Consider the following 14,229-nt stretch of genomic DNA (forward strand, 5'->3'; position numbering starts at 1 on the left):
AGCTGATTTTGACAGGTTTAAAAAGGTGTTTTTTACACTAACATTGAGAAATTTTAACCAAAGTATGTTATAGACTTTTAATTAAGACCCTAAAGAATCATATCAACTTGTGCAAAATGAGCATCCGATGACCCCTTTAAATTCACCTTTTTTTCACTGACTGTTATTTTTTATATTATTATATATTGTTATTTTTGTTATATTTGGGAGAAGATACACTCTAAAAAATTAAAAAGGGACAAACCCAGCTATTGGGTTGTTTTGACTGTTATATTTAACCCAGCATTTTTTAGAGTGTAGTGGATTGAGTCTCTGCAAAATAAGGTTTCTTAGATATTTGCTTAGAGATATTTCACCCCATAAAATTTAAATTCCGTCATCATTTACTCACCGTCAAGTTGTTTCAAACCTGTTTGACTTTTTTTGTGAAACATAAAAGAAGATATTTTGACAAATGTGTCAGTGTTTTGCCCATACAATGAAAGCCAAAGGTCACCAAAACTGTTGGGTAACCAACATTTTTTAAAATATATTTTCCTTTGAGGAACATACAAGTTTGCATTCTACCTAGGTTGAATGCATTGTGCGATAAGTTGCTTAGAGATATTTCACCCCATAAAATTTAAATTCCGTCATCATTTACTCACCCTCAAGTTGTTTCAAACCTGTTTGACTTTTTTTGTGAAACATAAAAGAAGATATTTTGACAAATGTGTCAGTGTTTTGCCCATACAATGAAAGCCAAAGGTCACCAAAACTGTTGGGTAACCAACATTTTTTAAAATATATTTTCCTTTGAGGAACATACAAGTTTGCAACGAGATGAAGGTGATTTTGGGGTGAACTGCCCGTTTACAGCATTAGATTTATTGAGCATTACATGCAGGCTTTCTACTGATCTGAAAAGCCTTCAAAAGCCCTCAGATGGAGATGGATTGGAGATCGAATGTCCGAGAATGTCAAATTTGGCAATATCCGTTTTCTTGAGATGGAGTGAACCAAAAACAGTGGTCATTTTATGTTGTCATGACGTGTTTTTGAATACTCTGCTCAACAATGCATATTTACATTCAGAAATGCACAATAAGTGTTGTTTTGCATCATTTTAGGAGTACACTTGCAGGATACAGATAATAGACTTGGATGAAAAGTCACATTAGATATTTAACAGTTCCAACATATTTTCATATTTTCATCAACCTCCAAACAGTAAGGACTGATTTTCCTCCTTTGTGCACAATTCATTCTCGGTGTTCTGATTGGCTGTTTTGACAGAGCAAGGCTTCCCATGTAAACTCAGCTGAACTCTGTTTAATTCACCTCCTTTAGGGTTGTGTGGGGGAAAACAAGCTGTTTTTAAGTGTTCATCCTTATCTTCCTTCAGCTTGATTCAAGTTAGCAGCTCTAACACCTTGTTGTGCTCATGAAGCCTTAATGATGCTGCACCACGAGGAATATCTTTTGCATGCTGTTCCATTTCTAGTAAACAAGCGCACAAACTCCCTTCCCTTCCTCCTAATCTGCATCTCCCTGACCCTGACAGCTGGGCTGAATTCAATATCGAGATGAACGTTCCCAGTCATCTCCGGGATCGCTCGCACATCTCTCGCGCCCGTGAATTCAAATCGTGAAAGGTTCTTTCATGGCTTCTCTGGCCAGACGTGGCTTGCTATAACTGGAGGTTCTTTTTAAAGGTTCGCAGTTGTCCAGAAGGCAGATATGCTTGGATGTTGAGTGCATGTGTGTTTGTGTGGGCGTGCTCGTGTACGTGTGTGCGTTTGAGCTGCAAGTGTGCGAGTACGTGGGTGTGCACCGTTGCTGTTTGTCTGTGAGCGACTGACTGATTAGCAGGAGAGGACTAATGCCTGTGCTTTTCTGAGCTAATTGAATTCATCTCCGAGCCGCATCTGCTGGGACGAAGTTTGGTGTCTTAACGGGGTGTTCGACATGGTTGCGTTTGCTAGGCGCTGAGCCGCTAGCGTGGCATGGATATTTAATGGGCTGTTTAATTATGAAGGGCCAGATCATTCTCGCTGTGAAGGGACGTGGGTTGCTACATGAGCCTTTCTCTCGTTCTGACCTTTTAAGAGTGCTGGAGAGAGAAAGAGTCAGGGAAACTCCTACTGGGCCTGATCCTTCTCCATCAGGCTGGCCATTATGTAAGCGTGCGCTCAATAGACCCTGTGAGAGGCTGTTTAACTGAGCCGCTTGGAGATGGCAGTCTGCGCTTCACCTCTGGGTTGATCTTTATCCTGTCACCAAGAGCAGAAGAGGAACTTCCCGTATCTGAACGCTTATACCTCTTGGTAGATGAGAGATATATTTGTATAAATGTTTACATTTTAGAAACTGTTGCTGTTTATAAACAGGTTGTTTTTGTGTGTGATGTTTTTAAAATTTGTATGAATGACAGTTGATCTCAAACTTTGGCACGTGGATTGTTGCCCAGTGCTGTGGAAATTTACAAAACTACAGAATACAAGAGTTTTATTTCAGTGTTATTCATTTATTTATTTAAACGTCCAATCTAGTTACTATTTTAATTCTGTCATCATCTATATCCAATTCAAATTCTGCCATTATTTACTCACCCTCATTATTTACTCACCTACTGTCATTCCAAACCCATAAGACCTTCATTCATCTACAGAACACAAATTAAGAAATTAATTGAAATCTGAGAACTCTCTGACCCTCCATAGACTGCAAGGGAATTGACACGGTCAAGGCCCAGAAAGGTAGTAAGGACATAATTAAAATATTCAATGTGACTTCAGTAGTTCAACCGTAATTTTATGAAGCTGTGGGAAAAAAATGTTGTGTGCAAAGAAAACAAAAAATAACGACTTTATTCAACAATTTCTTCTCTTCCGTGTCAGTCTTTAAAGGTGCAATAGGTGATTGTCTTCAGAAACATTTTTTGTTATGCTGGTTGAAAGTCTCTTCACATCCCGATAGCAATCATTAAGTTAAGTGGTCTAAATGTATTTGTATGTATTTCAACATGCATTTATCATTCTTACAATCACTGCCAGAATGTCCAACTTCACCATGATGAACTTAAAATGTAGTTATTTTTCCTCAACAGTTCTCCTCACAAAACGAAATTCATTTCAAACACAAATTTAGAACAGAGTGGAAATTATTAGCAACACCAAAATAACAGCAAAGCTAATGTTTTCTATTAGTTTAAGCACAAACTAAGAAAAGTAAAACCAAACTTTGTGGCAATAATTAAGACCAAACTGAACATGGTGTGTGTTAATGGTGCATGTCAGCAATGTTGTCTCGGCGGGGGAGGGGCGGGGCGTGGTGGAGGTGGGGCTTAGGTAGACGATATTATCGGATATTTTTAAAGGCGATAATCGTTAAGATATTTTTTACATATCGCCCAGCCCTATTATGTACTGATACCACAATGATGTTAGACGCTGCACTGCCCAGTCCCACCAGGATTTTGTTGGACTTTTTTTTAGGTCTAAAACGACTGTGTTTTCTGTGGCTTTTCTTAGAAATTGTGGTGACCCCACGTGGCAAACCCACGAATAATCATGATATACTTATGTTCTTATAATTAAGACCAAACTGAACATGGGGTGTGTTAATGGTGCATGTCAGCAATGTTGTCTCGGCGGGGGAGGGGCGGGGCGTGGTGGAGGTGGGGCTTAGGTAGACGATATTATCGGATATTTTTAAAGGCGATAATCGTTAAGATATTTTTCAGCATTACAATGGAAACTAATCCCGTATTTTCTAATAATATTACTAAGGGGCAACATGTATATTGAAAATAGCAGAGGACCTAGGACAGATCGTTGTGGCACTCCATATTTTACTGGTGATAATTGAGATGACTCCTTATTTAAATAAACGTGGTAAAAATAAAGTGGTAGCGATCGGACCGGTAGGATCTAAACCATCTTAAAGCCTGCCCTTGAATACCGGTTTTAAAGGCGATAATCGTTAAGATATTTTTTACATATCGCCCAGCCCTATTATGTACTGATACCACAATGATGTTAGACGCTGCACTGCCCAGTCCCACCAGGATTTTGTTGGACTTTTTTTTAGGTCTAAAACGACTGTGTTTTCTGTGGCTTTTCTTAGAAATTGTGGTGACCCCACGTGGCAAACCCACGAATAATCATGATATACTTATGTTCTTATTTTTAATGACAGTAAGAGCACAACTACCTGTAAATACTTTTGTGCATAATTACTGAAATTGTGGTTCTGGTTCGCCATGCACAAGGCAATGGTGACACCAGAATAGAAATACTCATAATTCTGCCTGAACTTTTCTTTCCTTTCGAAACACCTGTAAAGTGTCTTGGGTCGGGAAGGATCTCTGCTTACTTTAAAGTGTAATTCATTGCAGTGCAGCAGCAGGACATTTATTGATTATTAGTTTGGATTCTGAATTTTAGATTTTTATTAATAAATATGCTTTTTAGCTAATAAATATGAAGGATCACATCTTGATGCCTCCGCCCCCACATTCACGTACATGCTATGCAACACAGGCAACGACAAGGAGTATGTTCTCTCACTTTTTGGACACATTTTGGGAGTCAATGCTTGAAACAGGCAGTGGAGGAGGTTTAGATGTTCCAGGCTTATAAAGTGGAAATAAATGTCTTTTTATCATAGCTAAGGAGAAGCAAATGAACAAACAAGCAAAGATGACACAAGTATATTCAATCAAAAGACAGCATATTTTAGTTCTTTGAAACACAGCAAAACCAACATTACCAAAAAAATTAAATAAATAAATAATAAAAAAATTATAATTAAATTAAATTAAATTCAAGTTTATTTGTATAGCACTTTTTACGATACAAATCGTTGCAAAGCAACTTTACAGAAAATTAAGTTTCTACAATATTTAGTAGTAACTTATCAATTTGTTTAACCCAAGCTAAGGAATAATAATGCACATTTGATCAGATATAACTGCAGTCCAAGATTATGAGATGCATTATTTGAAGAAGCTGAAGTATTAGACTCTGTAGAATCTACATTTGCTATTGTATTTCTGATGTTATCTATTTTATCAGTGAAGAAATTCATATAGTAATTACTATTAAACTGTGAGGGAATATTTAGATCCGCGTTTAAACCTGTATCCTGTTTTCTGAGTAACATTGAGAATATTACTATATTGTTGCAACACCGCCGCCACGACCAGTCTGACGGGGCTCATGCTTATAACAGTCCTCTTCAGTGTCTCCGTCTGCCGCAGCTTGGTGTCGTTAACCCCTGCGTGAAGCACGACCGCTCCGGGGCTCTGTTTTATATATTTATAAATAAATAAATATATAAAACAACCTTGGCATCCATATTCAGGCATTCAGGCCTGATTCTCCAGTAATAAGTGTGAAAATAAGTGTTTTCCATTGTTTAATTTTCACTCTTTGCATCGCCAAACAATACTATTCTGCTCTACTAGTGTATCTACAGATGCAGCAGCCAATGAGCATGAGGATTCTCTTTAGTGAAACACTGTGGGTGACTCGCACAATACATAATTAAAACACTTTTTATAGAAAACTATTATTAGTACTCATGTGAGTTTACGCCATTCAGATGATTCTTCATCTACTTATTTCCTAATCTGTAAAACTTTAAATTAGCAGCAAACTGCTGAATGCACTTTTAAATATTCTAAACTGAACTGAAGATCCTTTCTTTGAGTGTTTATGAGAGATGTAGCAATGTGTGATTTGTGAAGGAATCATGCTTTTGAAGAAAACTTGTAATATTGTGTGTGTGTACTTAAGCTTTGAAAGTTCTCGTTCATTGTAATTGCACAGCTAAAACTGACCAAGAAAAGCTATTTTGTTGCAAGGAAGAAAGTAAAAGAGTAGTAGATCACATTTTTGGGTGGAGTTGTTCTTTTTAATATAGTTTGTGTACAATGCATACATAGCCACTGCAGGATGTAAAAATATAAGTGGTGTTGATCGTTCTCAAGTGCTGATCATAGTCTGCACATCACAATTTTATTCTGAGCACTAAAAAGAGAGGCAAAAAAGGAGTTGTTTGCCAAAAGGCGAGATGAAAATCTATCATGTGTTTTGTCTACTTTTGGCTCCAATACACAGGATTCAGCACTCCGTTTTGAAGTGATTCTATGCACTTCTAAAGAGGAGAAGTTTAAAGATCAAATTCAGAAATCTATTTACTATTTAAGTGTTTTGGGCTAAAGATGTTCTCAGAATGGCAGCTCTGGATCTTTCTATGATAAATAGCAGCCGTTTATAACTTCAGTTCCCTAAAACCTTTGCCCTCCAACTGATCAGCCCCCCCCGCCAAGAATTTGGTCATATTCTGTTCAAGCACTGTTATTTACCACATTTATTTATTTTTCAAATTTTTTAAACCTATTTTCTTAGTACTATCTTTGTTCTTAAAAGAAAAATATCTGATAAGATGTGATTCTTCTTTCTCTTTTTATTCAATAAGAAATGTGGACTAGAAAAAAGGTTTTTAATGGACAGTAAAATTGCATATTAACACATTATTGTTTTTATAGTAATCTGGTCCTTCCACAGATCTGCAAACGAGCTAATCAAGGGACTGATTGTTCTGTTGCCCAGTTCCCAATTCAAAAAGATGTAAGAGCTCAAAAGAACTGGAATATTGTTGTTACTAGGTGCTGCTTGAATGTTTAGCTCAGGTTGTATTTGGCCTATTTTTATTTTACTTTTTAATAAACTGGTTTAGGATCACAAAGATGAAAAGAGCAAACTTCACTGAATCATATGCTTCAGTTCTCTTCCAAATCTGTTTTTCTCTCTCTCTCACTTTTCTCACTGGAGTATTTGGAGTGTGTGGGTGACAGTGGCTGTTCGGCCTGTCTGAAGTTTGGCTGTTGTGTTTTGGCCGGAGCTGCTAGACTAAAAGTGCAGATTTTAAAAGAGATTACAGTGAACGTGAAAGACTCCCATGAGAAAATGCCTATAACCTACTCCAGTCTCATGGGATCAGAAATACCCACACTATAGATCAAATGCACATGGTGACCTTCAGTGAATAGGAGCGTTAACCTGCAGCAGGAAGAATAATGCCCCTACGATGACCTGGATGTGTCACACTGCAGAGGTGCCAGGGGCATTAGTGATGTGAACAGAGGGGCACTGTATGTATAGTCCAGCACAGCATAGCATTTGCATAGTAGGCTAGTATCAGCTCCTATAGCTCTGATGCGGATTGGCTGCTGTCACAGGTTGTTGTATACTAGACAAGAAATAAAAGATGAGCAAAAGGCAAATCCAAAAACACAACAGACTTAGCTTTCTTGGTGAGGATAACACCTGCATAGTAGGCTCAAGACTGAACACAACTGAAAGAAAGAGGCATGCTTAAATAGGCAAACACAAATTAGGTAATGACCCACAGGTGGGAGGAATCAAGTCCTAATGAGTAGTAATACAATTAATTCTACAGAAGCTAGGGCCACCTAGTGGCTGGGAGAGTCATTACACGGTATAAGTGTCAGTGCCAGCTAATGGTTGGGGGAGTCATTACAAGCTGGAGCCTTACAAAATGTTTGTCATCCAGTACTGCTGGTTAAGCTAGTTGAATAAGCAAATATTCTATTTTTGTTTATCATACATCTTTGTTGTAGCCGTTGTTTAAAAAATGTAAAAATGTGTGCTTATGGACAAGAATGTTAAAAGAATGAAAATGAGAGATATTTCCAAAACGGTAATATAACCAGTGAATTATTGCAGTTTATGGAGAAGGAATGAAGGGAATAATAATAATTATAATAATTAATTATTATTATTACTATTAATTAATTAATAATAATAATAATTTAATACAATGATTTTGTTGGCAAATTGAATGTGTGAATTAATTGCCATGTATTTTATTTCAGAAAATAATTGCTGCAGTCGGTGTGCGCTGCAACAAAAATAGAAAATGTGGTGATGTGTGGTACATGTGCGCTACACAGAGCACCATTTAAATGCCCATAACACACACGTCTCTTTTGTTTCAACTGTGGAGCACTCACAAATTGGGAATCAATTCAAAAGCCAAGAATTATGTAATAATAACTGCAATAAACAAGCACTCATGGTTTTTGTTGAACACTTTTTGTTAAACGGTTGTAGTAAGGCCTCATGCAGTGTTGTATTGCGATGCAGTTTTTGTGAGGGGGGGGGTTCAGGTTGGGTCAAAGGGCATGACGTGAAATCAAACAGGACCTTTGTCACAGCAGATGAATGTCTGTCAGTGCCATGAGCTCTGATTCTCACCGTTTATCTCATCTGTCTGTCTCTCCCTTCTTCCTTCTTTCAGTCTGCTGCTTTGTGGTGCACAAGCGTTGCCATGAATTCGTCACCTTCTCCTGCCCCGGAGCAGATAAGGGTCCTGCATCAGATGTGAGTACAAATATCTCTTCAGTTCCCTTCCTTCCTCCACTCTTCTGCTTTCTGTCTCCCCTTCTATTTGTCTCTCCTCTTCAATCTGTGTCTGTCTCTCTCTCTTAGTCCCACGTGAGAGAACAGAGAAAAAAGGTGGGCAGAAGTTGTCGTCCTCTGGCAAATCTAATCAGTACTGTCACAGAGGAAGTGTGTGAGACAGCTGCGGTGACGATAACCCTCTCCGTTTCAGATTTCCTCCTGGAGTCTTCTTCTCCGCTCATTTTGTCTCGGGGCCCTGAGTTATACAACCATTTAAATCAGCAAATTACCCGGTCTATAGTGACAGCTACAGGAAGCGCGTCCACACGGGGGACCAGAGTGCTTTTTTGTTATTGTGGATGAGAGTGAACGTAGAATGCCAGCTCGATCACATCATTACAATTACTACACACAGGAACAGAAGGGAGAATGAATGGCGCTGTGCAGTTACGGGAAATGGCTTTGCTCTTTGAATCCATGCAATTATGAAAAATACATTTCTGCTTCACTCTCAGCCACTTCTTGATTCTCTGTCTGTCTAAACTAGCGTTATTCACCAGGAGTTACAGAAAAAAAAATCTGAATTGTGAACAAAAATATCACGTCGAAATTATTTTGCTGCATCATCTGGAAATCAATTTTACATTTATTGTCACCACAGGCATAAAAAAAACCATCAGTAAAAGCCGTGAAAGAGACCAATCTGATCCGAGATGAATCACAACAATATGACATTTTATTCAAAGTATTTAAAAATTTCTCATTGCTTTAATGAAGAACTTCTTGACCAGTTAAAACTACATTTTATAAGTATACACGTGTAGCTTAAATACAATCCATACTTATTACATCATGGTGTCCCTGTTCTCCACCATTTATGCATACATCATTACGCATCTTTTCTCCTGTGGCCTCATGGGATAGTAATATACTTATGCTAAAATATATAGTAAAAAACTGTAAGATTTTGAGTTGTTATTACAATCTAACAAGCAATACAAACTATTTGAATATGTGGTCCTACTTTGTATTAGATGGCCTTAACTACTATGTACTCACATTTAGATTAATCATTTGATACAATGCACTTATTAGCCGCTTTTCCACTGTCGGGCCAGTGTGAGCCAGTGCTTTAAACAGGCCAGGTGGGGCTAATAGCCTCAGACCTGTAGCACCGCTGCGTTTCCATCGTCGGGCCAGAAGCTCCGCTGCACTTCACTAAAACCAACCCTTTACACGCCTCTCTGGAACAACATCACGCAACCCCATCATTTCACCAACAAAGAGAAGTTATCAGAAATAAATCACTGGAACTAGCGAGATCACAAAATGAACATGATAAAAGCGGCCGTTTGTTTGCATGTTTTGTTGTTTACTTAAAGGGGTCATATGATGCTGCTAAAAAGAACATTATTTCAGATCTTGGATTTGACAACTTTACAGATCTTCTTTATGCACCAAGAGCTTGTAACACTCCAAAGAGAAAGGAAAAATTGAAATCGCATCATATGAACCCTTTAAACATTTAAATCTGACAGCATCAATGTTTTACCAGTTTTACAATAATTTGTGATACATTGATCATAATGAATTAATTGGTCAGGAATGAATATTAGTCACCCAGAAATAAAGTGGCATTTACCGTTGTTTCACAAGAGAAAGTCACGTCATTTTCTGTTTATTTGTAGTCACATTATACATCAAATTTAGAAAGAATGATCATTTCTATAATTTTACCTTCAAAAAAACGACCTGAGTAGCAGAGTGAGCTCCGAACAAAAACTATGATTATGATATATTTTATGACGTACGTGGAGCTAAATATGAACATCAGACAGTCAGGTATAAAGAGACGAGACTTACTGACAGATAAAATGTTACTAAATAAATACACGATTGTGATAGCCTATATAATTTGTCTGATTTCTTCAAGCAGTCATATTTACCATGTTTACTATGGTAATGGCTAGCATGAATAGTCTTTTGCATCACTTATAAATATTTCTGCCTTGTATGGTGATCATAATCCACATCGGGTATAATAATAATAATAATAGCCTACAAGGAAGGAATAACTGACAATGTGCCGTTGAATTACAGAAAGAAAAAAACAAGGTACCGTCACGAAGTTCTTGTTTGGCAAAATTAATATAAGCTATTCTTTGTCTTAAGACAAGTTAAGTTGGAACAAGTTCAATAAAACATCTTTATTATATTTCTACGGTAGAGGAGAATAGCCAAACCAAAAAGAAACAAAGAAAACACAATGTAACATTCATGAAACCATACTCAATGGAATGTGCACATGTGACTGGGGCTAGTGCCATCTTGTGGTCGCTGATTTTCTTAGGCTCAGCTGCGCGTGGATCACGAGCTGTGTGTGTGTGGATTGGGCAAGGTTAAAAGGGCGGAGCGAAAGTCTCAAAATTCAAATGAATCAAATAGAATCGATTCAGAAGAGAAGTGAATGAATGCACGCGCGTCGCCTGATCCACAAATGCACATTTTAATCGCTACATGCACAAATCATGATACTTTAATACAAACTATAACATTTGTATTCACAAATATGTCTCTATTTGAACAAAAAATCCAGAATTCCACAGACTCAAATTGAAAGGCATTTGTTTGTGGTTAGTAAGATACATGTATAAAATTTATGCAGTACATGGATAATTGTGCGTGCATCTATTAATCATTTTGAGTCTAATATCGTCCCATAATCGGGCCTCAAACAGAAGTTATTGAGCTAAATCGTTTTAAAAGTCTTTAATGCTGGTATTATAGCTGTTAACTATATAAAATAATTCACGCCGCTGATGCTCTCCAGATGTGGAGAAACTCTGCCGTTGTTCATAAGCACTCCTCAAGCCCGAGCTGGCCTACTTGGCCCAAGGTTTTCGGCGGGCCAAAAATCCCTGGCCGTTGGCCTCTAGGAAGCCCCAACGAGGCATGATCAAGCCCCAGAAGTGACAGTGGAAACACGACTGGCCCTGGCACACACTAGCATGCTCGCTTTTAGCCTGGCAGTGGAAACGCGGCTATTGTGTACATACATGTTTTTACATTGTACTTATATTTTAAAAAATACCTACATGTAATTAGATCTGTAATTAATTTCCTATTTAATGGGTCCACAGTGTAATTGATTATAATTACACTGTTGACACATCCCTCACACCTTAACACACCCTTAAACCTACCCATACTACTAAACCTGTCCCTAACCTTACCTGTATCCCACCTCAATAGCAGCAGAAGTGTTTTGCAATACAATATGAACACAATAAGTACATTGTACTTATTTTCTGATGTAAATGCATAGTAGTTAACTAATAAAAAAGTGGGACCAGTTTTTATAACAATGTCAAAGCCTTTACTGTCACTTTCGATCAATTTAATGCTTCTTTATTGAATAAAGGTATTAATTCCTTAAAATATGTTGCTTTTGAATGTTACTGTATTGGTTTCATAAAATCCTCTTGGGTTCCCCTTCATATTTTTTTCTTTGGACCCTAGAACCCCCTTGCTGCACCAAGTGGACCTTAGACCCTAGTTTGAGAACCCCTGGTTATATTGTCAGTAAACAAATAGATAGAAAGTTAATAGTGTTAATTATTTGCTACTTTCAACATAATCTGACTGTTATAAACACTGCTTGTTACCTCCATCATTGGCAAACAATTGACCATTTACCCCAGTAAAACCATATAAGAACTGTTTTTGTGTATTCAGAAGGGCTTCAGCCTTCATTTATGAGCTGGACCGCTCTGCCTTGAGATAAGATGCTGTATTTTTTCACTTTCTCACAAGTGCCCTGCGAACTCTTTAAGAGTGATAGTCCCAGCGCTGTGCGTCTGACAGCCCTCTCAGCGGCCTTCCCTCAGTCAGACATACCTTCAGCTCTCAGAGGAGCGCCCTAGAAGTCCCGGGTCGGCTCCCCTGCCTAGAATACCGTAATATTTACACAGTGCACCCAGCAGGGCCAGGCGATATGACACGGCTGGCAGACGCTCCACAAAGGGATTCAGAGTGATCTAAAATGGTGAACGTTGGTGGGATGTCGTTAGTACATTTCCACGCCTCAGTCCACATTAGCGATCTGGCGCTGTCCCACCACTTCTCTAAGAAGCCTCGCCATTCATCTCATTCATGCAGATGAAACGCGCCCTTTCATCCTCCTCCAGAGCCACGGTGATGAGGTTCATGCTTAATTCTGTTTTCACGTTTGTTCTCCCCCGGTCTAGAAGTGCTGCCAAAACGCGTGTGCTCTGGACGTCGACGTGCCAGTAAACTAGGCACGATTTCTATTTGATGAAGCCTTGGCCTTGTGACATTGTCATTAGTTTTTTCTTGTGTAAATCTGCTATCTAGTCTCAGAAGAGCCACTAAAGGGGACTGTAGGTATAAATATAGTCAATGTCAAAGACAGCCAAGCAAGGCGGACTCAAAGATGTTTTCGAAGGGGCTCGTTTTAGGCTTCAATTATAGAAGTGGGCTAATTAGACATTCACCAAGGGATTTCTGTACCGGTAGTCTCATTAAACTCTCATTCACGTCATAAGAACCTTGTATCGCACTGAAACTCAACTCTTATTGCAGTTGTGCAATAAAAAACAGACCAAACCAGACTTTAGGTGGGTTCATGGACGTGTGAGAATACGCTTGCTTTTTCTTGCAGGTCTTATTCCATAGTACGTGTTTTGTATTAAAGGGAGTTTGTCAAATGTGACAAGACTGTTGGCTTTGATCAGTAAGGGTTTTAGAAAGCAGAAATGTCTTTCACACCTTCGATCAAGGGTGTTTAACGCCCACTGGTTTCTTAGGAAACCTAAAATATCTAGTATCTGCCTTTTAAAAAAAATCTCAGCCATGTTGGTTCAATTCACTTTCTTAATAAATCATTGAAATCGAGGATATAGTGAGAAAGAGATTCCCAATTTATCCTCTCAGCCCTGGTGATCGTCACCTCTTAAAAATGCTACAGACAGAGACACACAGCTCCACAGGAATAATTGGCTACAATAGACAAGCCAATTGTTCCAATGCTGTTGTTTGCCACAAGAGCAATGCTTGTTAGTTAGTGTAACAGTGCAGATACACACACACACACACATGTTGGCTTTTATGGTTTATGGGGACTCTCCATGGTTTTTATATACTGTACAAACTGTATTTTCTATCACCCTACACCAACCCTACACCTATACCCCTCACAGAAAACTTTTAGATTTTCAAAAAAACTCATTCTGAAGGATTTATAAGTATTTTGAATTACAGGGACACGAAAGTGACCTCATAAATCACATTCACGTTGTAATACCTATGTCATCATACCCATATCATTATACAAATTTGTATCCTCATAAACCACATAAACATGCGGTTCTTCTGGGTGAGAACCAGAAGGGCGTAAGTGACATTTTGGGCGAAATGGAGATATATATATCAAATGAAAGCTCTTGATGAGCTCTTTCTACTGCCAAAAGGACACAAGTGAATTCTAAATAATTTTGGAGTTATTCATTAGAAACCAAAAGACTTAACACTGAACATACTAAACCAGTTGCACAAGGATACATTTTCTACGTGTATTTACAATGTGATTTGAAAGAAAACAGCGCATCCTATATTTAACACTTGCAGTTGATAACTTTGATGTCATGGCATGTTAATTCATCTTTGCTAGCTAATACATTAGCGTTGCCGAGCTGGTTAATCTTCAAATAATAAGATACGACAATAAATCATAAACGTTCAAAAGTTTTTTTAAGGAATAAAGAAGCTTGAAATGCTTACCTGTTCTTTTTCGTGA

At 38.1% G+C, this 14,229-nt stretch overlaps 1 protein-coding gene across 2 annotated transcripts in view; it reads left to right on the forward strand.

Moving 5' to 3' along the window:
* The window catches only part of prkcbb (protein kinase C, beta b), a 131,133-nt gene that overhangs the window by 22,812 nt on the left and 94,092 nt on the right, over positions 1-14,229 (forward strand). For both annotated transcript variants that reach the window (XM_016514677.1, XM_016514676.1), the window contains exon 3: positions 8,311-8,393. In XM_016514677.1, coding sequence (XP_016370163.1) covers positions 8,311-8,393 — 83 coding nt within the window. The remainder of the gene's footprint in view (positions 1-8,310; positions 8,394-14,229) is intronic.

This window comes from Sinocyclocheilus rhinocerous, unplaced genomic scaffold (genome assembly GCF_001515625.1).
Source record: "Sinocyclocheilus rhinocerous isolate Xijiao unplaced genomic scaffold, SAMN03320098_v1.1 scaffold1799, whole genome shotgun sequence".
NCBI classification, from domain to species: Eukaryota; Metazoa; Chordata; class Actinopteri; order Cypriniformes; family Cyprinidae; genus Sinocyclocheilus; species Sinocyclocheilus rhinocerous.